Genomic DNA, 27716 nt, shown 5'->3' on the forward strand with positions numbered 1-27716 from the left:
ACTCACTTTCAACTACATTCACAAAAATTTTCTGGGAATGAAATGCAATAGATCCAGAGAAACAGGCACTTTCTGCAGGAGATCAAGAGGGGTATATCCAATCTGTGAGCAACCTCACACAACACTGAGCAGGGGAAAACAAGTGAGTACGCATGCACTAGCTTAGCAGGCATAGCTCCGCCCACTTTTGCCCGTCATCTAACAAAAATGACGACTCCCAAAATATTTCCTTAGAGATTACATCAGATGACGGGCAAACTCATCATACTGACCTCAGAGGTTGACAAATGCATGACGGGCCAGCCTGTCATCGGTACATCGAAGGGTTAAGACTGCCAGAAAGAAAGAATACAGCAAACAATATGTTTACATTAATGTTTTGATGGCCTTGAACATGCATGCATAGGTAAACCTCTTTTCACCTGCTGAAATTAATTACCAGTAATACTGAGTGCCAAGTAACCCCAGCAATAATGGTGTGCTCTCTCTCTCTCTCTCTCTCTTTTTTTTTTTTTTTTTTTTTTTTTAATACACTGCCCCATGCCCTTACTGTCGCCAGCTTTTACAAAGAACCTCAGGGGTCAAGCCAGTTTCCATTCTTCTAGACCAGCTGCCATCCATGGCTAGCCTACCTCAGGGAACAGAGCATAGGTGTTTGAGAGAGATGGATGTGTAGTAAGCCATACTTGTACTGACTAAATGTGGTTGATCTCCCCACCTGGGAGTGTTGTGTAAGGTTAGCTTCAGGGTTTGTGACCTGACAACATTCACACAGTAGTATTTCCAAAGGACATGGGTAACTATTCACTTTCTACTCTCAAAAATGTGGGGAAATGAAACAGTAACTATACAGTCTCCTTTACCATGTACAAAGGCCTATAAATAATACACAATCCAATTATCTAATATAATTTTTTTTTACTATAACCTGCAACAGTAATTATAAATTACATCACATCCTGAGCAGGGAATAAACTGCAAGTTTCATAACTAAGTAATATGATGTAGCTCAGCTCCAGGTAATATAGTACTGTATAAGATACCACAAAAAATTAAAATATAAAGAGCGTGATGATACAACTTTTCTGAAGAACCAAAAACATGAACACAATGTTTTATCCAAGGAAAATTTACATGAAAAATCTGGTAAGCTAAACCTGTAAATATATACATGTATTATTAACCCTTATACTCTGTCATGCACGATCATGGCAGACACGGCAGACTCCGTCATGCCACAATCATGGCACCCTTCAAATCTCCCTCTCCTATCAGAATGGGACGTTTGTTCTAGTTGAGGCTAGATGTCACACATTGAGGCTTATGACTGGCCCATCGTTTCCTACTCTCTCTATAGCTATCCAAACACGTCCCAGCTTTTATTAGAGTCAAATGGAGTGTAGTATGTCTGCCATCTTTGCCTGTGAGTTAGTGGAAACTGGGTACATGCTATAATATTATCCTTTTTAGCACATTTATAAGTGAAATAGCTAATATATATATACTGTATATACATACATACATATATATATATATATATATATATATATATATCAATGGTAAATGAGTATTTCAGCCATAAGTTGTGACATTTGATATTACATGACAGTGCTGTTTTGGGCTAGTACTGATGGAAATAAGTGAGCATGGATATGCTACATGTGCCCCAAGTAAAACAAGGGATTTTGCCCAGAATGCTACCCCAGCTACCATAAGAGGCCCAGGGAATAATCTGTATGTCTTCTAGTAATATATATACACCTGTATGACTTCAAACACCACTAAGTTTCGCGTCTGTACACATATTATACGAGTTGTAAATTCTTGATGTTTTTGGCCAGCAACATCGCTTTTTTTATTTTTTATGTCTCCTCATGATCATTATTCCTTATTTCTGATTTTATCATGGCCAAGAGCAGCTTCTAAACTTTCAAGTGATATATTGCTATCCCATACTTTGTCTAGTATTTCAAGTGCATAAAAGCGCAAACAAAATAGACCAGTTTCAAAGTTCCCACCCGTTTTTTTTATGCACAAAATCAGACGGTGCCGCGACATTTAAAAACAGAGTATAAGGGTCAATAGTAAAATAAAAAGCAACTCGTTTTCGAGTGTACTAATAGTCAGTCAGCACAGCCAAAATATTTGAACAACTCCACTTGTCTCTTCTCCTCATATTTAGAGTACAAATTACATCTGGACACCTTACTTGGCTGCATTGAACCTAGCTGCAATGTCTTTCCAGTTGGCCACCTTCCAGATGGCATTAACATAGTCAGGGCGAACATTCTTGTACTGAAGGTAGTATGCATGCTCCCACACATCAATGCCAAACAGAGGAATAAGACCAGTGGTGGCTTGCAGAGGATCCTGGAAGCAAATATGTTATTTTACAGAGAATGATATAAAAGGTTATGAAACGTCAAACAAGGAATAACAGGAAAATGAAACTCATTATTGTGAAAAATGTATTACATATAGAATCTGATTCATTTAGTTTATAAAGGCTCCAGCACTGGCCTGGATCACTTAATGGTGACTCTCCATGCCGCTCAATCTCTAGCAGGCTCACTATCAAGTCCCTTATCCCTGAGGTCACACTCTATGACCTAGTTTCAGGTCTTTTTCAGTCTGCCTCTTCCAACCCTACCCTTAATGTTCACACTTCTCACCTTCCACACCCAACTGTCATCCCCCATCCTCTCCACATGCCCAAAGCATCTCAATCTACCACTCCTCATCAAAACACCAATACAATCCAGTCCCATCAGGAGAGGCAACAGCTCCCTGAACTTCTTCCAAACACTCCTCACTCTAGCCACAGAGCTAGCTCTGGCCCCACCTCCAGCACATAACACATCTCCTAAGTAACATAACTCCCCCACATACTCAACAGAAAGATCAATCATTTCATGACTGACAATCTCCACATGGTCTCCCCAACACACCCCACATATGATATCAGCATTATCTCTCAGTGTACCTCTAATACCACTGCATCTCTAATGCATCCACTTATTACAAACACTACACAAAATGAATTACTTCCCACGCCCTTGTGGCAAACTGCATGTGGCCACTCTCCCCTTTCTCTGACAGTACTGCCACCAGCCCTACATGCCATCACTTTTGTTTTATCTGCATTTGCTATTAAGCCCTAGTGCCCCATACCATCTCTCCACTTCCTAAATCTTTCCTATGCCTCCCTTTCATTCTCTGCAATCAGTACCAAATTATCGGCAGAGAACATCTCCCACAGGAGTCCATTTCTGAAGTCACGTGAGAGGGCTTCAAGCACCATGATAAACAATAAGGGGCTCAAGACTGATCCCTGACACATGCCAACATTCATGGAAAACTCATCACTAATGTACATCAACACAGTGTATATCACTGATGCACACAAAAAATGCTGTGTAACACTACCACCTCAATATTCATGGGATCAACATCCATGAGTTCACTTATCCGTGAAGTAGCCTCGAATGCCCACGTTTATAAATACAGAAAAACGATTTTAAAAAGTGCACCCAGCAGTGGTGCCGATTGCATCATGGTATGGGCATCACCTCTCCCACGTGGCAGGTGCTCAGTCATAACCAGGTTATGCACATTCTCTACACAGTAATGAGGGAGTTTGTGTGGTCACTGGTGCTGCAGTGGGTGTGAAAGTCAGTGATATTGTCTGGTGAATGAGTCGTGTTGAGAATAGGATATCTATGCACAATCTCTACACAGTAATATGAGGGTGCACACATATGTGATCACTGGTTGTGGTTACTGGTGCTGCAATATGAAACTGTACTAGGCAAATATGCAAGGGAGCTAGTCAAAGAGAGAGAAGTCAGCCAGTCTGGCATCACAGCACCACTGAACATGTACATGAAACACACACTCACACACACCCTTACATTAGAGTATTTCACTAAAGTCTTGACATCAGAGATGATGCTGATGTTACATAAATATGTGTTTAACAGTCAGTGAGGCGTGTACTGGGTGGTCGTGTAAGTGAAGATGCAACAAGTGGCAGCACTTGAATACAGCCACAAACATAAGTTGACTGAAATTTTTCTCCCAGCACTGAGCAATCTTCCATAATACTTATTCCTCCCAAAACAACAGAATATTTTGCATTCTCTAGAATTCAAGATGTGGCTAGGCTAGAGGGGTTAACAGATTAAGTATTTAAAATGAGGTACAAGGGATCTTAAAGCACAGAACCCTAGTTAATACTTTACTCATTCATACCAAGGGGTTACTGTATGTGACATGTATCCAGAAGAATAACCCTACCCTAAAAATCAGTTTGAACAGATAGTTAGGCCTTTGAGGTGTAGCTAGGATTCTGGAGGTATGAATGTGTCAGTGACTGACTGAATCACTTCACTGACATGCCACTGATTATACCACTTTTGTACTTTCTCTTTCCTAGTTTCTGATCCTACGCAACACTATCTTTTGGTTGGACAAAAGACCAAGAAAATGATACAAGAATATTTTTTACATGCTCTTCAATTAGCTGATGGATTAGGTGGTAATTTGGATTTAAAGTTACAGGATGTGAATGTGCACATAAAAACAGACAAACCCACTTTAACCACTCATAGGTGTAGAAGCCTAATGGTAAGCTACCACAGTCCAGCATATTTCAGGGAGGATGACTAACCTTGTTCCCTTGGTGGCTGTACATAATCAAAAAAGCCTCCAGTCACCTCCTGGAGATCAAATCTATGCAAGGCCATCACTATGACTGGAGCTTTCTAACCTCTAAACCACGAAGGGCTAATGTTAAACTAAACCAGCTGGATGTATAATGAAACAAAGTTTATCGATCTCCATCCACTCATTCCTTTTGGCCCAATGATGTATTTTTACATTCTATTCTTGCTATCAACACATGATTTTCAACCTTCTCCTCATCATCATCCAGGTATCTTTTCCCACCAAAGGAAGGATTGACACAAGGTTCAGAGAACAAGAAAACCTGACAATGATAGCTTACCAGAGTCTGCCCAATTAAATGGACCACACTCATTCACTCATCATTCATGCCCCCAATTGTGGAGCAGTTAATAAAGGCTGTAACTAACCCCTCTTGTTTAAAAGTATAGGGTAAAATGGGGCAATTTCGATGTGAACGGTGATTTTTGCTAAATACAAACTGCCACATATGGAATATTGACATTCTTACTGCTTTATCTATACGTTCCGCCCTTCTGTGAAAGATACCTATAATCATTTTTGGATTAAAAAAAAAAAAAAAAAAAAGGCAGGGGGGGGGGCCCACACCACAATTTCTTGGGGGAAAGAAAAAAAAAAAGTGGCGTGGCGAAATTATCCCACCCGATAGAGTAATTTCGCCGTGGCCTATTTGTTGCCGTTATTGTTATATTGTTATTACTGTTATACTGTAATACCACATTACACATCATGCACAACTCATTATAACTAGGCCTAGGCAGCCCAAGCTACCATACAGTAGGGTCTATGCCATGTATTGGGCGAACTTTACATCGATGGCATACAACACTGTTTCACCGATTGTTTCACGATTGGTAAGATGGTCGGTAGCACTCCATTGGCACGAGTGCATGGCAGGATACTGTTTTGTTCTGTGCATGCATGCGTGCAAGAGTGTGTGTGTGTGTGAACAATACAAACATTTCTGAACCACTTTTAATCTGAAACATGTAAATAATGAGTTAATTGATCTTTTCTTTTTCCAGTTTATATTGATGCAATAAATGCTGAAAATTTTTTGGTAAACAATTTCATTTTTCCAATGCCATTTTTCTGCACAGTGGATCAAAACTTCACATGACCTTGTTAGGTCGGCATTCTTCTAAAACCTAAGGCCAACAGAAGCCGATTCCATGCAATAGTTTGGGAGCTATGGGCCTTTGAATTGAAAGCACAGTATTGACGTTGTGGCAAAACCGCCCAGTTTTACCCAATCACCATCAGTATCACCCTGATCTTTCTCCACCAAAGGATGGAGTGTTGCTAACTCTAAAATGCAAGTAAAAAGACAATGCAACAGTGAGAGAACTGGGAGAACTAATCAAGAGCATTGCCAGCGAAATAAGCACTATGTATCAGTATATCATAAGATTTAAGAGGTTGAGAGAGAGAGAGAGATACCTGATTTGCACATGTAGCAATCTGCAAGGCACCCTTCTGCTTGTTGTAACCCAACCAACCCCAGCCAGATCCCTGAATTGCTACTGTTGCTGCAGACAGCTGAGTCTTCATTGCTTCAACACTGCCAAAATCTCTCTTGATTGCAGCCAAAAGGTCTCCTGAAATGTAAAATATAATTAACATAGTTCTAATTTGCACTTCCTGTTAACCCCTACGCGCAGCCTGACGTGTATAGCCGTCACGATTTTGGGTGCGGAGCAACAGCAATTGACGTGTATAGCCGCAAGCGTGTTCCCGCCACCCTTTGAACTTTAACTGATCCTTACTCAAAGACGGGACCACCTGGAGACATGGGGATACTTCCATTTGAAAGAGGAAGAGTTGTTGAGTCTTATGTATCTCTAGCTGTAGGTGGGGGCGCTCACCATCTGCTCACTCGATGTAGTGCTGCTCTCAGGTGTCTGCCCTTTCCTCTCCTCAACCTTCTTTCCTTCTGTCCTCTTCTGTCTTTCCTTCCTTCAGTCTTTCCTTGTCCTTCTGCCTATGGGTGACTTTACACTCCCTCTTCTGTCTTTCTTTCCTTCACTCTTTTGTCTTCCTTATGCCTGTGGGTGACTCTACACTGAGTGACACGCCAAATGGTTTCCTGTACACCAGGAAACCATTTATTATGCTGGGTGGTAACCATATAACCAAATTTTGGCACCTGGTGGTTTAGTGGGTGATTACTGCGCTCCAATTGGATCGAGCCGGTAAAGGTTTCTATCCAAGGGGTGGTTGGGGTTTCCTGCTCATGTAATGCCATTTAGGGATGAGTGAGGCTAGTCACTCTCATCTTAAATGTCCGGACCAACTGCCTAGCCCCGGGCTCCTATGCTCCTCATGGGGCAATGTAGGATTGGCTGATGGATGGATGGAAGGATGGTTACAGCTTGGCCGATATTAGGGTTTGAAGTAAGGGTATTTTTTCCCAAATCATGGAAATCCCCTGCAGGGATGAGTGTGTGAAATCAGAACCCCCCCCCGGCGTGTAGGTGTTAAAGAAGACCCTTTCAGTAAATTTCAATGAGAGCTTAAGGTAGAATCATCAACTCTGACTCTATGTAACTCAGACCAGGACTTTACAAGACAGATTTAATAAGTTATACTAGCGGTACTCAGTTTTTAGGGTAGCTCTACTGTACAATCAGTGGCAAGACAAATGATTTCCTGTAAACCAGGAAAACACAGTAATCCCCGTACTATCCGGATGCCCACTTTCTGGACACCCCACTTACCGGATATTGTGGGCCTGGACCTTAGGAACCCAAAAATGGCCAAAAAAAAGAAAAAAATCCCCCCAAAATCCGAATTTTTTCCCACACCTAATTTGAAATTGCCCCATGGCGCCGAACAGCTGTTTACACCATGGCCCATTCACCCCTTCCTTCCTCCCCCCTCCCCTGTCAGGGTTGCCATTTGGTATTTTCATTACCAAATGTGGGCCAATTTGGTAATGAAAAGTTCGTTTGGTAATGAATCAGAATAATGCCTTACCAAACGGATTTTCCACACATATGAGGATACACAGGATGGAGATGGTGGACTATCTGCTCTCTCTGATTAATCTACTAGCCTACATAGTGTGAAAATAATTAACATGCTGTTAATTATAAGGAGAGTGATTACATGTATTCCCACTTGTATATTTAATTATTGAAGAATAAATGCTAGCTTTACGAATTTGGTAATGAAAAGTTAAATTTGGGAATAAATATTGAGGAGTTTGGTAACGTGGCTGTTGTGATCTGGCAACTCTGTTTCCCCGTCACCAACACTGTCCAACAGTTACTGCCTAACTTCGATCGCGAGTAGATGCTTATCGCAATGGAAGCCACACGAGCTCGTTTTTTGTGAATAAGCAGTGAATAAACTTCAATACCTCGCCACTAGACCACACGGGAATTTACAGTGTTGTGCAGTGTTAAGAAATTAGAATTTAGAGTACAAAGGATTTGCACTGTGGAGTGCAAATTGGCGGTTGAAACTGGCGTGGTGCAGTTACAAACAATGTGCAGTGTTAAACAATTATAACTCACAGCGCAAAGAATTAAGTGCAGCACAACACTGGATTACTGTACATGCTTCAAGAGCATTTTCACCACTGCCAAAGCCTTAGAGAAGGCGGCCACAGACGTGCTGTAAGTGCTCTGGCTGAGGTACAGTCACTTATAATTCCTCTTTCTTTGGTTCCTTTTCATTTATTTCATGCAGTATGTCCATTATTGGTGTGAATAGGGTCTTAAATAGGTTTAAATAGGCGCTATGCATGTCCGGTAGGGAGTTATTTAGGTGGCTTTCAAAGTTAGGCTGGGTTAGGTTCCTTAAGTACCAGTCCAGGAGTCAGGGGCCCACTTTACGGACATGCTTTTGGCTCTACTACGTCGGATAGTAGAGAGATTACTGCATTTACAATGCGGGGTGGTAACCTTATAACCAACCAAAACATGTTCCCTACGTGACAATAAGTGGGCTGACAGAGAGTTAGTGCCCCTCCCCGGAAAACAACTAAATATACGAACGAGAAGCCTCGGACCAGGACTGACCAACAGGTGACAACGAAGGACCAAACAAAGGACATGGTATGGACTGCAACATGGAATGTAAGGGATGCAAATGATGAGGTGAAAGAAAGAGAGATTGTCTAGGTGCCTGAGGGTGCAAAAGTTGATGTATGTGGATTAACTGAAACTAAATGGGGAGGTGAGAGTGTGAGAGAATGGGAGTATGGATGGGGTACATGCATGGGAGTGGGTGAATTGAGACAGCAAAAGAAGGAGTGTGTATTGTTGAACCAGACAAACAAGAAGAGATGAAGGAAATCCTGAAAATGTGAGCAGTAGCAAGGAGATGGAGGATCCTCCACTCGCCACGTCCCCTGACTCGCCTGGCACTGTCCCCTCCACCTCCACCGCCCCATCTGACTCACCAGCCGCCTCCCCCTCCAACTCCACAGCCCCACCTGCTCCACCTGGTATACCTGCAACTCCCATCATAATCACTGTTGCTGCATTCTGGAGGAAATACAACATTTGACAGGCTGTAAATTTCTTAATCAAAGCCTGGAATAATACATCAGCAACCATTAAACACGTTTGGTTGGCACTCATGCCACAACTCAAGCCTGCTGAGACGGAGAAAGAGCAGCCATCAAAATAAAAGACTAATGATTGGACTTGTAAATCAAATTTCAAGAAAATACCAGAAACAGTATCACGACCAAGTGAATGTCCACCTTCAGTCACGTTATCACTTGCTTTCTTTCACAACGCCGGCCAGCCGAGGAAGAGCGACAGAGTGGGGTTAAGTAGATGAAGACATTGATGACATTGGGGACTTGCCTGACTGACTTTGTGGGGTTTGATGAAGAGTTGATGGAAGTGAGTGACCCTGGCATGAGAGGCAGGAGTGGGGATGAGGCCAGCGAGGGGCCAGAGGGAATGCCACAGTAGCCTCCAGGCCCATGTCTCGGAACAATCATCACATCAAACATCTTCTTAGGTGAGTTTTATATTACACACAATGATTTAATAACTAATCTGATTATTTTCAGCAAAAAAAAAAAAGCAGTGATAGGAAGGCTTCACATGGGGAAAATGGGCAAAGTCCTGGGGTGGCAGCACCAATAAACCTTTTGTACTATTATATTTTAATATCATGCAAATAACATTTTCACTAATAATGGCATTTTTCTGGCACCAATTAGATGTTTGTTGGTGAGCTCCTACTCTGTGTGTGTGTGTGTGTGTGTGTGTGTGTGTGTGTGTGTGTGTGTGTGTGTGTGTGTGTGTGTGTGTGTGTGTGTGAGGTGAAAGTGAATGTGAAAGTGAAAGTAAAAGATAGGAAAGTGAAAGTGAGGTGAGTGAATGAAACAGTAAATGTGAAAGTGAGAAAGTACAGATGCACGTGAAGGTGAACTTGACATTGAAAATGAAAATAACAGTGAAAGTGAGTGTAATGGTAAGGGTGAAAGTGAAAGTGAAAGCAAGCATGGAAGTGTGTAGGAAAGTGAATGTGAATGTCAAAGTGAATGTGAAAGTGAAGGTAAAAATGAAAGGGAAGGTGCAGATGAAGGTGATGACGAAGATGAAAATATGTGAAGTAAAAAAGGAAGTGGAATCACCCAGTGCAGAGAGAGAGAATAAATACAGGAATAAAATGGGAGTTCATAGCTGTCCTCATGCCCCAAGTATCTCACTTCACTTCCTTTTAGAAGTTCGAGTGTGAATCAGACAGATGCAATGCGGAACAGAAGGTTATGGGCTTTCTGCGGCATGCCGATGTCGGCCATTTGATGGGTCTGACCATGGTAACTGCTTGGCTGTGGTTTATTGGTCTGCTTGACCAGATACAGTAGTGTAAAACAACAGGAAAAAGTGTTGTATGATGTACTGTAGTGGCTTTTTACAATGGCTTTCAAAGTTATGTACGAAGGGGGGCCAGGGGAGAAGTTCATTATCCGGACAGTTCCATTTTCCGGACATGCCTTTGGCTCTATTACATCGGATAAATGGGGGATTACTATATTGGCCTTATCGTCAAGGGTGTGGTACAAATTAGTTCATTATATTGAGGGTGTACTGCATACAGTGAGTCCTTGATAAACAAAAACCCGAAGTACGAATTTTTGATGTTACAAAAGCGATGAATAAAAGACAAATTCCACAATACGAAAGTATCTCTCTCAATGATATGAAAAGCGATACGAAAGGAAATATGAATATTTCAAAATGGGTGCTCACTTGCGGCGAGGAAACGAACTAACCCCTCTCTGGTAAACAGTTTTTCGCATGATTCTCAGCCGAGCCCACGGTTTCAGGACAATTCGCTGTCAGGTCGATTCCCCATCATTTATTTACATATCAGTTTATTTAGTAAGTATATTAGTTTTCAATTTATATGAGTTATATAAAGATCATGGTGGCTTATTCTTTTTATAATAAATGTAACATATTGTATCAAACAGTTGGTATTAACAGAAAAAAATATATACAGTAGTGCACCAACTTTTGCTACAGCAGGATTCGTGGAATCCACTTTCGCGGCATGCACCAAATATTCCCTAACTTCCACTTTCGCTTGAAAAAAATCGATTTTCGCGCACAAATTTTGGGTTTGGGACAATATTTTGAACTTTGAATTTCCTGCACCGCCCGCTCGCAACCCACCGCCATCTTGAATGACGTCATGTCAACACTCTGTCCACCCATTCCCGCCATTGTGTACGAGCAATCATCGAGGATATCATGGAGGAAGACGATATTGAAGAAAAGGAGCAACAAATACCTGTAGAAGCAGTACAGCAGCAACAGCAAGAAAGAGCCCCAACAACAGCATTGTTGTCATCGTGGATCGTCGCTTGTGAAACAGCGACCGAGCAGGCAGAGGCATTAACGTTTGATAACAAGGAGAAAATTATTGCTTGCTTTCAATCAGCACTAAGTCTGATTGGTGAAGTGTTCAATAAACGCATCCATGAAGGGCAGCAGGCTCTTATCACACGCTACCTGCAGAAGACTAAGGAAATAACGGAGGTGGAAGTAACATTGGAACCCGAGGGGGCAGCCAACCATGGTGCTATCCCTACTGACAGTGCCATAGAGGAGCTTAACCTGGATGAAGATTTCGATGGATTTGTTCAAGAGAACCTAGCACAAAGGGAAATTCAGCACAGAGTGGAAGTGTTGCATCAAGTTGCATCTGAGGAGGCAGAGAGAGAGAGTGGTAGAGAGGCAGCAAGAGGTGGCGCCAATACGTCTGGCGTGGCTAAATAAGCCCGCCACGCGCCTCGGATACTTACCCCCAACATCCATTAAACACTCAACCTAGTCTCTGTGGTATGTTTCTCCTCATATAATGTGTACTGTACAGTTTTTATTGTTTGTATCTCACAATGCAATGTACAATAGTGATTTGATGTACTGTATTGCAAGTGAAAATGAAAATCTGATGTTACTTTAGGATAACCAGGAACCAATTAGCCTTTTTGCCATAAAGACAATGCCCCAACTTTCGCTAATTCCACTTTCGCGCATTATTTTTGGACCCAATTAGGCGCGAAAATTGGTGCCCCACTGTATACCGTAAATGTATTGAAAAGTGAATCAGGTGGCGTACGATGTTTCACTTCATCGTTTAACATAAGGTTACATATGAGACATTGGCATTTATATAAATGCCTAAAAACCTCAAGTGAATGATCAACATACTCTAAAATTATACGAATAATATTCATATTATGTTTACATTCTCAGCTAATCAATCAATTTCAACTGACTGCAACCAAAAATTACAATAAAAATTACTGGAGACAGCTATGGGAGACGCCAGATTACAATTCAAAGTCGACTACAAGCGAGGCAGAAGCAAGTTAATTATTGACTACAAGTGCAAATTATAAATACTGTAATATCCAAAGCCTACGCTGTTGAATGAACACAGACCTTGATAGTTCCCCATAAAATTAGTTATTATAGTATTAATAAATTAATATTAAGTACAGGTATATTTATAGAATGACGGAGAATCATCTTGGGTGCGAATTGTCCTGACTAGGAATCGTCCATGTTTTGATGGTGAATAGACTTCACAGCGAACTGTCCCAGAACCAAGTCCATGTCCCTCCTCGCAGCTTTGCTGTATGTGAGGATATTTTTGCAGCTCTACACCTTTTCGTATTGTTTAGACATGCCTCCCAAGCACCCTGCATCATCTCCAGCATCGGGGTAGCCTGCTGCAAAGAAGCAGCAGCACCATACTCTAACTCTGGAGAGGAAATTGGAAAATATGACGCCATGAGGAGGGGCAGGAAGTCTCGGAGACTGGGCGTGCTTTAGGCCTTGCAGCTTCCACCACTAGGACTGTGTCCAAGAAAAAGGAGATGTACAAGAAAATGGCCACCTAGTTCTCTACATCTACAGGTATTACTTACTTCTACAAGTATTACTTACTTGAAAATAGGAGGGGAAAAGTTTTGGTGGGGGGTCCGAGGGTGTCCTGGGACGCATCCCCCCATATCTATGTACATTTCAATGGGAAAATTTGTTCCGATATACGAAATTTTGGATTACGAAAGTTTTTCTTGGTCCCTATCCCTTTCATATATCGAAGACTCACTGTTTACAGTACCCTCTACCCTCGTGTCCAACACGGGAACATTGTCACACATGGGTGCCAGTGGGACCAAAACCAAACTGGACAAATAAAAGAATTTACAGGAATAAATAATACTGTCAATAAGCCTTGAAAAAGTGCCCCTAAAAAATTACCCCCCCCCTCCCCCAAATTTTGAAACTATGAATAACTTACTGACCTTTAAGGTGAGTGCTGGTGAGCTTGATGGGAAGGATGGGTGTTTTCCGAGGCTGTAGGTAGTCCTACTGACCCCTTGGAGAAGGGCCATTTCAGTCACTAGGTGGTAGTGGTTACTCCTCCTCCTCAACCTCACTCATAAAGCCTTTGAAACCATCCACAGAAGAATTATTGTCATCAGGGAAAGGTGCTGCACCTGCCTGTTGTTCAACTTCCTTTACCACTCTTCTCTTGTCCTGACGACACTGGAAAAACTTAAGTGATGAGTCACTGACTCCTTCGGTTGACATGCTTTCTGTGCAAATCAGCATAATGACGCACACAATTCTCCACATTACTGAGCACTTCCTGATGACATTTCATTGGGTTCCTTTTTGACTGCCTCTTTCAGGATCTCAGCAGCATGTAAGATCTCGGTGACAAGCTGCATGCTCATGGGGAGGTCCAGAGTAGGTGAGGCGGTGCCAGCAGCAGCCAGCCTTGCCTCCTGCTCTACCTGTGCCTCATCAATCATCGCAACTCAACACATTGCTTCCAGCACTGTTGTCTCCTCTCTCTACTGCTCTAAGGCTGTCACATCCTCCTCAGCAACTCCTTCATACCCAGGAATCCTGCAAAGCTTTGCAAAGGTTGCTCTTCTGCTTTCTTCACGAAATTGAAGAACATCAGGCTCATGAGAGATGTTAATTTTTCCCAGGCGTGGTTCACTGTCGCCAAGTTTACACTAACTCAAGTGGCCACGATATTTTCAACATAATTACATGACCGCATGCTGAGATTTGATTCGACAGCATCACAAACACAGGCAGTGGGGCCAAGTTTTGCGAGTTTTGATTGGCTGGCGCCACTAGCACAGGCAGTGGGTACCGTGTAACTGTTGGACTAAGTATCACCAAGAAAGGGAAGAATTCGGATTTTGGCCACTTCTAGGGGATGGTTCTGTGTTAGCTGCGAAGCACCATGTTACAATATGTTAATATTTTTTCTGGTGACTGTATACACACACACACACACACACACACACACACACACACACACAGTTTCCGGTTAACAATCACAGAATTTGCTTATACTGTAAGTTCAGTGGCCATGTACGATAATCCCGAGTATGCCCGCATGTTAACAGTCTGGCGTTTGAATCAAGATAGTTACCCAGTGTTTATATTCACTATGACTGTCTCCCTTCTATACCATCTCATGCGTGCAAAGCCACTAAAATACATCGCTGTCGCCAAATAGCATTGCAAGTGTACAATGAATAGTGCAGTATGCTATACTAAGTGGTGATAATTTGTGTGTGTGTGTGTGTGTGTGTGTGTGTGTGTGTGTGTGTGTGTGTGTGTGTGTGAAATACTGAAACTTCTATCTATGTATTGCCAGATGCCTCAATCCCATTCGGGGTGGCCAAAAACAAACCGCCTCCACGTCGCCCTGTCCCCCACCATTTCACTGCCCTGCTCCCAACTCACACCCCCCTCTCTCATATACCTCTCCACCCCATCCCTCCATCTCGTCCTTGGCCTCCCCCTCCCTCTCCCCTCCTCCACCTCACTCACATACACTCTCTTCGTCAGTTTTTCACCCTCCATCCTCTCCACATGGCCAAACCACCTCAGTGTATTCCTTCTAACACTTTCTATCACATCCACATCCACACCACAAAGCTCCTTTATATCCTCATTTGTCAGCCTGTCTCTCCATGCGACTCCACAGGCTCCTCTTAAATAACTCATTTCCACTGCTGTCACTCTTGACTTGTGCCTTTCCAACTGAAACCTGTGAACTGGAAATCATGTCTGGGAAGGATACTTCCCCAAGTGGATGACATGGTGCTGAGGTCAAGCCTAAAAGGTTAAGTTCTTTTTTTTTTTTTTTTTTTAGGTTATGTGCCCCTTCCCAAATGTATCCTCCATGAACCCATGTTAAATCGACATCAATTTATGGAAAACTGGTATGTGATAGGTTTTCATTTGGCGTAACCCCATCACATACTGGTCTTGACTGTATTCAATCCTCTTCATAGGTTTTCACTAGGCGTAACCCCATCACATACCGGTCTTGACTGTATTCAATCCTCTTTTCTCTATTCAATTTTGGTACATCTGGAGTTATGCCACTGAGCTCTTCATATAAGACAAAAGAAACTCTAGGTATAATTTTACAAAAAAAATATTGCAGCCATCTCCCCACAGACCTTCCATAATGAGAGAGAGAGAGAGAGAGAGAGAGAGAGAGAGAGAGAGAGAGAGAGACTTGACATAACAGTAAAGACTGGTTTCAATGGGGGACTTTCAGAGTGCTGAGTCATTCCCAACTCAGTCCTACACTATAGTCCGACCACTCTATGAAGGCAGTTTGGGTGGGATCGTCATCTGTGTACAGTGTTGTCACTTTTCCACCCATGGGATGTCAAACTCTCCCACTATGTCCGTCTCTACTTTTGTTAATTATAAACACCGTCCCACTCATGTTAATTATCAACACCATAGATAAGAACCTAACAGCTTGGTTCTTTAATAATAATAATAATAATAATAATAATCTATCTATCTATCTATTGCCAGACCCCTCAATCCCGTTTGGGGTGGCCACAAACAAATCGCCTCCAAGTCGCACTGTCCCCTGCCATTTCACTGCCCTGCTCCCAATTCACACCCCCCTCTCTCATATACCTCTCCACCCCATCCCTCCATCTCGTCCTTGGCCTCCCCCTCCCTCTTCCCCCCTCCACCTCACTCACATACACTCTCTTCGTCAGTCTTTCACCCTCCATCCTCTCCACATGGCCAAACCACCTCAGTGTGTTCCTCATAACGCTTCCTATCACATCCACATCCACACCACAACGCTCCTTTATATCCTCATTCGTCAGCCTGTCTCTCCATATGACTTCACAGGGTCCTCTTAAATAACTCATTTCCACTGCTCTCACTCTTGACTTGTGTCCTTCCAACAACGTCCAAGCTTCACTTCCATACGTTAGAGTTGGTATCACAATACTGTCATGTAGTAACTTTTTCAATTCCATGCTCACTTCCCTGTTTCTTATCACTGCTTTCAAAGAACCAGCAACCTTTCTTCCCTGCTGTACCCTTTCAAGCACTTCACCCTCCAAACCTCCATCCTTACTCATCACACTACCCAAGTACTTAAATGTACTCACATTTTCCAATTCCTCACCATCCAACCTCGCTGTACATTCACTGACTTCACCTCTCTCAAAGACCATCACTTTACTCTTCCCTACATTCACCTTTAGATTCCGTTTCTTACACACTCTCCCAAACTCATCCACCAAGCCTTGCAGCTCCCCTTCGTCTTCACTCAACAACACAGTATCATCTGCAAACAACAGTACAGGGAGTTTCCAAACACTATCCTCTCTCAACAGGGCCACTCCAACATCCACTACCCCACCTTGTACCTCTTTTATTACCCCATCCATGTACAGATTGAACAACCATGGAGACATGACACATCCTTGTTTCAACCCAACTTTCAAAGAAAAAAATTCACTTAGTTCACCATCCACACGCACTGCAGCCTTCGCACCATCGTACAGACTCTTCACACCATTCAACAACTTCCCATCTACTCCATATATTCTTAACACTTTCCACAATCCTTGTCTATCCACCCTGTCATATGCTTTCTCCAAATCCATGAAAGCCGCGTATAACTTCTTTCCCTTCTCTAGAAACTTTTCCACTAAAGATCTAAAAATGAATATCTGATCTACACAACCTCTTCCCTTCCTAAAGCCTCCCTGTTCTTCTCCAACTAATTTCTCTGTTCTTTCTCTAACTCTGTCAATAAGTATCCTACCATACACTTTTCCTATTATACTAAGAAGACAAATGCCCCTATGATTACCACACACTTCTTTTTCCCCTTTTCCTTTGTACACAGGAATAATTATACCTGACTTCCAATCCTCTGGGACTCTACCTTCCTCCAAGGCCAATCTGCACATCTTCCACATCCATTCTACTACTATCTCTCCCCCATGCTTCACCATTTCACCACACACTCCATCAATTCCTGGGGCTTTCCCCAATTTAACTTTCTTCATTGCTTCCACAACTTCTATCCTACTGATTTCTTCCTGTCTTCTCACCTCCCTCCTTCTCCCAGCCATTCCCCAGCCACTTATACTCGCATTACTTCCATCCTCTATGTTCAACAATTCCTTAAAGTGTTCTCTCCATCTGCTCACTTTTTCTCCCTTCTCCACTAGTAATCTACCATTTTTATCTTTCACTCCCCTGATAACTTCACTTCCACCCTGTCTTACTCTTTTCACCTCTTTCCAGAACATTTTCTTACAGTCCCTCCACTTTACACTCAAATTCCTTCTAAATAATAATAATAATAATAATAATAAAAATAATAATAATGATAATAATAATAAAATAATAATCATCATCCAATCCTACATTGCCCCATGAGGAGCATAGGAGCCCGGGGCTAGGCAATTGGTCCCGACATTTAAGATGAGAGTGACCAGCCTCACTCATCCCTGAGTGGCATCACATAAGCAATCAACTCCAACCACCCCTTGGATATAAACCTTCACTGGCTCAATCCGATTGGAACGCAATAATTACCCACTAAACCACCAGGTGCCAAAATCTGGTTATATGGTTACCACCCAGCATAGTAAATGGTTTCCTGGTGCAAAGGAAACCATTTGGCTTGTCACTCAATGTAGAGTCACCCACAGGCAGAAGGAAGAGGAAAGAATTAAGGAAAGAAAGCCATAAGAGGGAGTGTAAAGTTACCCGCAGGCAGAAGGACAAGGAAAGAATGAAGGAAAGGAAGACAAGAGGATGGAAGGAAAGAAGGATGGAGGAGAGGAAAGGGCAGACACGTGACAGTAGCACTACAATGAGAGAGTGGATGGTGAGTGCCCCCACCAACCACAAATAATAATAATTATAAAAATAAAAATAATAATAATATTACTATTATTATTATTATCATCATTATTATTATCATTATTATTATTATTATTATACTATTATTATGTCTCTAGTGCTCATAAAGGATTAAATATACACTCAAACATCGATTTAAGGGACCTACATTTAAGGGATTTCGGATTCAAGGGACTCCATATTCTACCTGACAAACAGACAGGACCATTCAAAAGGTCAGCTGCTTGAAACATTAATATGTTTCTTTATACAGTACCCATAAAATAATATTCATAATCACGTAAATAAGTAAGATAAGTGAAACAATCATTGCATTTCATAATAAGATTGTCTTTATATGTGGTAAACCAATGGACATTTTCAAGTCAGGGACATTTTCAAGCAAGGGACAAGTTGTTTCCCCAACTAGTCCCTTAAATCGAGGTTTGAGTGTATTATAATTTTTTATATATTTGGTTATATTCTTTTACATTACATTCTATATATAATTTTGACTTTATTTCCACACCAACCAAGAGGTACGTGTCATGGTGCTTTTTTTTTTTTTTTCTTTTTTTTCTTTTTTTTTGAGGTGGCTCCATGAGGCCTATTCCTCTCTTTCTCTCTCTCATCTAAGTGTTCTGAACTACGTATGGACAGGGTGGGTCCATTGGGAATTGTGACGTCACAATTTGACCCAGACTCCATGTGTGTGTTGCCTTTTGGAGAAAAATTTAATATTTTTATAATAGAAAATTTTTTGATATTCTTAGTTATATTCTTTTATATTATAGTCTACATATAATTTTTACTTCATTTCCCCAGCCATGACCTACGGTGAGTGCCAGCGATCGTGAGAGTAGCAATTGTCAACATTGCTCAATACCTTTGCCATGTTTCCTAACTGCTGTATAAATATCTTATTAGTTTCGTTTACTGTTCTTTTCAGAATTTTTAATATTTATGCTTAATTTGTATTGTATATGTGTATTCTTTGTTTCTGTTACCCTTTATAAGTGTCACATGAAGATAAAAATAATTATTTTCAAGATGTGGCACAGAGCATTTCTGAGAAGGCCACACCCAACCTGACTTCTTAGAGTGGTCCCCCTATAGTCTTTTGCTAGTTGCCATGCTTGTAATAGCTGTGGATTATTTGTACTCCAGTGTCTAACTGTGAGATATAGTAATGGAATATGCCACTGAAATTACTAAAATATTACTCAGAAAAATCATAACCAATAAGAATGATCTCCTTTATTTTCATAATTTAAGAATTTATGATCGCAGACTCGATACCAAAGCGTCAGGCTGTCACAACTACACCTTGCATAAAATATATTTGATTTGCTGGCCATTGCAGCCGATCTCTTATGCATATTAAGGCATGCCTAATATAAGTTATTAACATCAACTTTCATGCTGACGGTCCTTGTATTATCTGAAATATAATATTTTGTAAACTTAAGCATTTAACATATCGCCAAGAGATCCGCACATGAGCATTAAAGGGACAGTCCTGAATAGGGGAACAGCCTATGCTTGTTTATCACGACCAGTGGTTCTTTCGTCCATCCTGTGCTAATGTTTGAGAAAGAACTAAACAGAATTAAAGGGATTAAGTGTGATAACTCAAATTCAGAGGCTGCCGAATCAAATCAGGGACTGCTCATCAGCCATCATTATTATTAATATCCTATCCTAGTAATGTCAAGATTCAAAACTCGTTCACTGTAGAGAGAGAGAGAGAATTATCTTTTTTCTATCAGCTGATGTACAAAGAGAATTAATGGCTTACACTGGTGTGCCAGAAAGAAAAAAAAAATGCCTAGTTACTTTGTTCCTTTATATAAAGGAAAAGGGGAGAGAGAAGTATGTGGTAACCATAGGGGTATTTGCCTTCTTAGTGTGACTGGTAAAATATATGGTAATATACTCATTGATAGGGTTAGGCATATGACAGAGGAGCTAGTTGGAGAAGAACAAGGGGGATTTAGGAAGGGAAAAGGGTGTGTAGATCACATATATGTTCTAAGATGTTTAGTGGAGAGGTATCTACTGAAGGGAAAGAAAGTGTATGCTGCCTTCAAGGACTTGGAGAAAGCTTATGACAGAATAGATAGGCAAGGTTTGTGGAAGGTATTAAGAATATATGGAGTGGATGGGAAATTGTTGAATGCTGTGAAGATTATGTACGAAGGAGCTAGGGCTACGTTGCAAGTGGATGGTGAGCTGAGCGAGTTCTTTGATCTCAATGTGGGACTGAAACAGGGTTGTGTGATGTCTCCATGGCTGTTTAATATATACATGGATGGGGTTGTAAAGGAGGTGCAAGGTAGGGCAGTGGATGTGGAGATGGCTCTAATAAATGACAGTGAGATTTGGAAGATTCCGGTGTTGCTGTTTGCTGATGATACAGTATTGTTGAGTGAAGATGAATGGAAGTTGCAAGGTTTGGTGAATGAATTTGGGACAGTGTGTAGGAGAAGGAAGCTGAATGTTAATGTAAACAAGAGTAAAGTTATGATGTTTGAGAGAAATGAAGTCACAGAAAGTACAGTGAGGTTGGATGGTGAGGATATGGAGAGTGTGAGTGCATTCAAATACAGTACTTGGGTAGTGTGATGAGTAAGGATGGAACTTTGGGGGATGAAGTGCGTGAAAGGGTACAGCAGGGAAGGAAGGTTGTTGGTTCACTGAAAGCAGTGATGAGAAATAGGAAGGTGAGTATGGAAGTTAAGAAGTCACTGCATGATAGTATTGTGATCCCAACCCTGACGTATGGAAGCGAGGCGTGGACCTTGCAAGAGGGGAACAAGTCAAGAGTGAGAGCAGTGGAAATGAGTTACTTGAGAGGAGCATGTGGAATGACATGGAGGGACAGGTTGATGAATGAAGAAGTGAAGGAACGCTGTGGGGTGGATGTGGATGTGGTTGAAAAGATTAGGAGAAATACACAGAGGTGGTTTGGACACATGGAGAGAATGGAGAATGAAAGACTGACTAAGAGGGTCTATGTAGGTGAGGTGGAGGGAGGGAGAGGGAGGGGTAGACCGAGGATGAGGTGGAGGGATGGAGTTGAGAGGTATATGAGGGAGGGGGGGTGAGCTGAGGGGAGGGTAGTCAAATGATGGGTGACAGAGCAACTTGGATTTTGTCTGCGGCCACCCTTTGCGGAATTAGGGCGTCGGACTATAGATAGATAGATAGATAAAGACTTTGTTACTAGTGCTATTACTTTGCCACTAGGCTACCCTTTTATTTGTATTTATGATGAAATTACATTACATGGCTGAGTTTTAATTGTACAATACCTTGCATTTAATAGACATCTCAGCAAAAAGTTACCACCTTACTGAAGAAACAAAATCTATGTACATTTTAATACTGATAGCCTGCATCATTTAACGTATAAGACAATATCAATGTGTAACACAGATAGAAGTCGTACCAAGTCTCCAGTGCCATTTAGAATCATGTATGTTCCTTCAATTTTTGGAAGGGATGGTAAAATAAATCATACAACATGTACCAAATGATGATCAGGTAAGCCTCTGAGCCTCTGAATGAGAATGGGATGTCAGAAGCTTAACTTTTTCAGTCCGATGATATACACAGTTTTATTCTTGCTGCCAAACGATTTTACCATTTAGAATACTCATATTGAAAAGGGTTAATGGAGCTGCATCATCATCCAGTTCAGTCTCCCCTGAGCTGAACAAAGTCGTCGGAATAACGAATAAAATTATTTACATCCTCAGGGTGAAGGAAGTAGTTTAATCACGCTCATGTAGCAGCACACACTCTAGGCTAACTTGTAATTGTCTTTTTTTTTCTCTTTCTCATTGTATAAATAAGGGTGCATATACAAATCAAGCAAATATTGGACTTCAAAACCTTGGATAATTGCCACAATGGTCTAGCAAATGAACCGTACGCACATCCGCCTTCTCCAACAGCTAGCAAAAAGTGAGCAATGTTTTACCCCACCATGGGGACAATCGCCTATGACATATGGAAACAGATGTCAAGTAGTGGTATTTGGCTAACTAAATTTCAGAAAATTAAGGCAATGACAAGCTTCAAGAAAGCACTGTTCTCGAAAAGATGATACGAATGTTGATATGAAAGCCAATTGCACTAAACTCATCAGTAACACAACGAAATGACTGTGTGTAAGGGATTGCTAGATGGAAGCCCAATGTATGCATATGCAAAATAACCAGTCAAAAGTACTCATTCATGTGTGTGATATTTTTTATCAACGAGTATTTTTGTGACTTTATTGGTCTATAGTGCTGCTAACTCCTATAAGTTTATCCAGATGTATATAGTCACAATAGTTATGTTACTTTTTCAGGTCTAGGACTGAGTTTGGGCTCACCAGCTAGGTAGCACACAACACCTGAAAGTTCCTCATTGGGTTTTATCAGAATCACATTTTTCATGGGGAAAAAAAAAAAAAAACATAGGTTTCAACTCGGTTTGGTCACAGTCACATTTTTCAAGGTTAGGCTGGTCTGTTAGGCTAGTTTTGAGCATCATATCACGTTTCCCAGATACAGTAAGTGGATTCCACACTACGAGATATGCCTCCTAGACCCAACCTAACTGTGATGTCATGTAACTGACCTAACTCCACTCTAACACACTGTATACTGCACTCCAAGGTCACATATCAACACACATTACTGAAGATGTATGAACACCCATCTCCATTATCCACCAAAAAGTAATGGCCTTATGCTTTCATGCAGTTCTCCCCTCCTATGCAATGTATGGTACAAAGTTATTAGCAACACAAGGATATTATTTATGGCTATATAACATGTGGTAGGTGGGGGCGCTCACCATCCACTCACTCAATGTAGCGCTGCTCTCGGGTGTCTGCCCTGTCCTCTCCTCCATCTTTCTTTCCTTCATTCTTTCCTCGTCCTTCTGCCTATGGGTGACTTTACACTCCCTCTTCTGTCTTTCATTCCTTCATTCTTTCCTCTTCCTTCTGCCTGTGGGTGACTCTACACTGAGTGACAAGCCAAATGGTTTCCTGTACACCAGGAAACCATTTACTACGCTGGGTGGTAACCATATAACCAAATTTTGGCGCCTGGTGGTTTAGTGGATAATTATTGTGCTCCAATCGGATTGAGCCGGTGAAGGTTTATATCCAAGGGATGGTTGGGGTTTATTGCTCACGTAATGCCACTCAGGGATGAGTGAGGCTGGTCACTCTCATCTTAAATGTCAGGACCAACTGCCTAGACCCGGGCTCCTACGCTCCTCAAGGGGCAACGTAGGATTGGATGATGGATGGATGGATGGACAAGTATACCATTTATGGCTGCAAGTCAAGTATACATACAGTGTGTGTATACACTGTGTATGGTAATATACAACTAAAAATAATTTGTGGCAGGTGGGGGCACTCACCATCCACTCACTTGATGTAGTGCTGCTCTCGGGTATCTACCCTTTCCTCTCCTCCCTCCTTTCCTTCCTTCCTTCCTCTTCTGTCTTTCTTTACTTCATTTTTTCCTTGTCCTTCTGCCTATGGGTGACTTTACATTCCCTCTTTTGTCTTTCTTTCCTTCATTCTTTCCTGTTCCTTCTGCCTATGGGTGACTCTACACTGAGTGGCAAGCCAAATGGCTTCCTGTACACCTGGAAACCATTTACTACGCTGGGTGGTAACCACATAACCAATTTATAGAGCCTGGTGGTTTAGTGGGTAATTGCAGCACTCCAATCGGACTAAGCCAGTGAAAGTTTATATCCAAGGGATGGTTGGGGTTTACTGCTCATGAAATGCCACTCAAGGATGAGTGAGGCTGGTCACTCTCATCTTAAATGTTAGGACCAAGTTGCCTAGCCCCGGGCTCCTACGCTCCTCATGGGGCAATGTAAGACTGGATGATGGATGGATGGATGGATGTGTGTTCAATAAAGAACAAAATGTCTGCTTTTCTGAAACATTACACTGCACTACCTATGGGTGTACACAAAGTGGCAGGTGGAGGTGACCATCATCCACTTACTTGATGCAGTGCTGCCAACTTACATGACTACACAGAGTGGCAAGCCAAATGTAATCCTGGGAATCAGTTACTATTGGAAAGCAACATTTAACCCAGGGAACATCAGTTCACTGCATGGGCCAGCCCTGCAGGGGCAACTGCCTGCTTGTACTTGATGGATCTGCTCAACCTGACAGACTGGACTTGACCTACTACAGTAGGCTACCACCACCTACATAAAAATCTGCTTCAGAAATTTTATGCACTGTTACACTGCATACAGTATGACAAAGCATCTCATGAGTTCCATTTTAAAAAATAATAATGAAAGATCATCTACTTCTGTGTTACAGGAGGATCTTTGTAGTACAATATCTTCTCTCTACAGCCAAAAGCTGATTTCCAGTTCATATTCAGGATGGTTGCAACATACTGTACATGCCTCCTGACTGCAAATCCAAATCTCTCTCCCTCACAACTACAACCCTTTCTATCAAGACTTCAGGTCTCCCTACCACAACTACTGTATTCATTATTACACCTAAACTTCACATCCACTTATCAGAGCTTCTTGTCTCACTCTTACAAATTGGAGTCTAGCATAACGAGATTCTTTAACACAAACTCAAGCCTATCTATTACAATTTCAAGCCACCTCAACATATCTTTATCACAACTCCAAGAATCTTTAATACAACTTCAATCATATTCATTAGTACAATCAAACTTTACATCCACTTATCAGAACTTCTTGTCTCTCTCTTTCAAATTGGAGTCTAGCATAACAAGATTCTTTAACACAAACTCAAGCCTATCTATTACAATTTCGAGCCACTTCAACGTATCTTTATCACAACTCCAAGAATCTTTAATACAACTTCAAGTTACAATTGCATCTCTTTACTGTTTCAAGACATCCAAACATAAAATAACTCTGAGTGAAGCTGTCACCCAGAAAGTCTTAAAGATGGAAACATACCCTCTGGCTCTCCTCCCCCTGGCGCCAAGTTCTGCCAGAAGATAGTGTGGTTGATGTGGCCGCCACCATTGAATTTAAGGGCTGGTGCGAGACTGATCACTGTGCTCACATCACCTGCAGGTACAATTGCATACATTAATACTGACACACATACTTCACAGCAACAAATACCAAAACAGTGAACAGTGATTTGCAAAGGTCAGTGATGTCATCCTCTTTGTCTAACAAACTTAGCTGAGCATATTGCCTTAGTTTTACAATTTTTTTTTTTTTTTTTTTTTTTTTTTTTTTTTAAGGAAGCAGGAACCAAAGGCCATGAGCCTGCAAAATTGTTCTTTCCAAGAGAAAAACAAAATGCAAGAGAGAGCCAAATTCAAGATCCGATCATTTCAAGATGGCTGGACACACTGCATTTGAAAGACTGGAGGTCATAGGAAGCAGGAAACACAGACAGAGGGAAACAGCTCCAAAGTGGACCTGTTGCATAAATGAAGTACTGGGAGTAACAGTCAACTCTTGCATTAGAGAGTTGGACAGAAAAGGGATGAGAGTTTGCAACGCGCCCGTCGTAGATGTGGAGGAATGCATGCAGACAGTTCAGAGGAGCAGCGACCACTGAAGTAGCGATAGAAAAGAGATAAAGATGCAACAGTGCAGCGAAGAGACAGAGGTTGAAGGGAGTCAGTAAGAGGAGGAGAGTTAATGGGACGAAAAGCCTTTGATTCCACCCTATTGAGAAGAACTGTATGTGGGGAGCCTCCCCACACATGACAGTTGTACTCCACACAGGGGCAGATAAAACCCCTGTATAGAGTCAACAATTGTGCAGGGGTAAAGAAGGAACGGAGTCGGCTTAGCACACCTGATCTCTTGGAAGCAGATTTTACAAGAGATGTAGTATGATCTTTCCAAGATAAGTCCCGAGTAAATGAAATCCCAAGCATGTTCAAGGATGATGCAGGATTAAGCTGAATATTATTAAACATTAGTGGGTATACCTGTGGAGGATTTCGTTGGGTTGATAGGTATAAAAACTGAGTCTTTGATGCATTAAAAACCAGATTATTTTTACCCCAGTCAGAGATATGAGCCAAGTCAGACATTAGGTGTGCCATAGCCTCATCCCTTGTTTGCTGAAGTAACTGCTGGGATGGACGTTGCGGGAACCGAATGGAAAGGCGAAGGGTGGAGTCATCAGTGTATGAGTGGATAGGGTTAGATGTACAGCTTAGAAGGTCATTGATGAATAAAAGGAAGAGAGTTGGTGAAAGGACTAAGCCCTGAGGAACACCACTGTTAATAGATCTAGGAGAAGAACGATGGCCGTCTATAACAGCGGCCATAGAACGACCAGAAAGGAAGCCAGAGATGAAGGCACAGATAGAAGAATTGAAACCGTAAGAGAGCAGTTTGGAAATTAAAGATTTATGCCAGACTCGATCGAAAGCCTTTGAGATATCAAGTGCAATGGCAAAGCTTTCTCCAAGTCCCGAAAGGAGGATGACCAAGAGTCTGAAAGGTAGGTGAGAAGATCGCCAGTGGAGCGTCCTTGACGGAACCCATACTGACAATCAGAAAGAAGGTTGTGATAGGAAAGATGCTTTAAAATTTTTCTATTAGAACTGACTCGAAAACTTTTGAGATACAAGATGTTAAAGCAACAGGATGATAGTTAGAGGGTTGGGAATGGTCACCCTTCTTTGGGACTGGCTGAATGAGAGCAAACTTCCAGCAAGAAGGAAAGGTTCAAGTTGACAGACAAAGGCGAAAGGGTTTGCCTAGGCAGGGTGTAAGCACAGAAGCACAGTTCTTGAGAACATGAGGGACCCCATCAGGCCCATATGCCCTAAGTAAAAAGTGGAGCAATATTATAGTCCAGGAGTATACAATGACTCATCACAGAAATAACAATTTTCACTGATGTCTGTATACAAGACACATGATTACAAGTGTCTTGGTGCAAGGATAAACAATGACATTAGGTGTAAAGTGAACATGGAGAATTGCTCATGGAAAAATGCTAGTGACCTAAAATCCTAATCCAGAAAGTAAACTTGACTACATGAGATATAAGTGGACTCCATGAATGCTGATATCCATATTACCATACAGTTATAAGGAATAGGTACTCCTCTGCATGTATGTGAAAAGTTAGCGGAAACAGTAGTGGAAATGGATCTCTGGAAATAATGCAAAGCATACAGTCCTTGTAGATGGGACAGAAGAGATATAAATCTATCTATCTATCTATAGCCCAACGTCCTAATCCAGCACAGGGTGGCCGCAGACAAAATGCCTCCAAGTCGCTCTGTC

The 27716-nt window shown here is 41.7% G+C and overlaps 1 protein-coding gene across 1 annotated transcript in view; it reads right to left on the bottom strand.

Annotated features, from left to right (window-relative positions):
- Positions 1-858: 858 nt before the first annotated feature.
- Positions 859-27716, bottom strand: part of Sod2 (superoxide dismutase 2) — a 47669-nt gene continuing 20811 nt past the window's right edge. Inside the window, exons 3-5 of the mRNA XM_080268150.1 lie at positions 25404-25517; positions 6145-6302; positions 859-2370 (exon numbers count right to left, since the gene is read on the bottom strand). Of these exons, the coding sequence (XP_080124276.1) occupies positions 2206-2370; positions 6145-6302; positions 25404-25517 (437 nt within the window). The 3' untranslated portion in view covers positions 859-2205. The remainder of the gene's footprint in view (positions 2371-6144; positions 6303-25403; positions 25518-27716) is intronic.

The sequence above is a fragment of the Coenobita brevimanus genome, chromosome 26, assembly GCF_032717465.1.
Source record: "Coenobita brevimanus isolate Jiangsu-jjx chromosome 26, ASM3271746v2, whole genome shotgun sequence".
NCBI classification, from domain to species: Eukaryota; Metazoa; Arthropoda; class Malacostraca; order Decapoda; family Coenobitidae; genus Coenobita; species Coenobita brevimanus.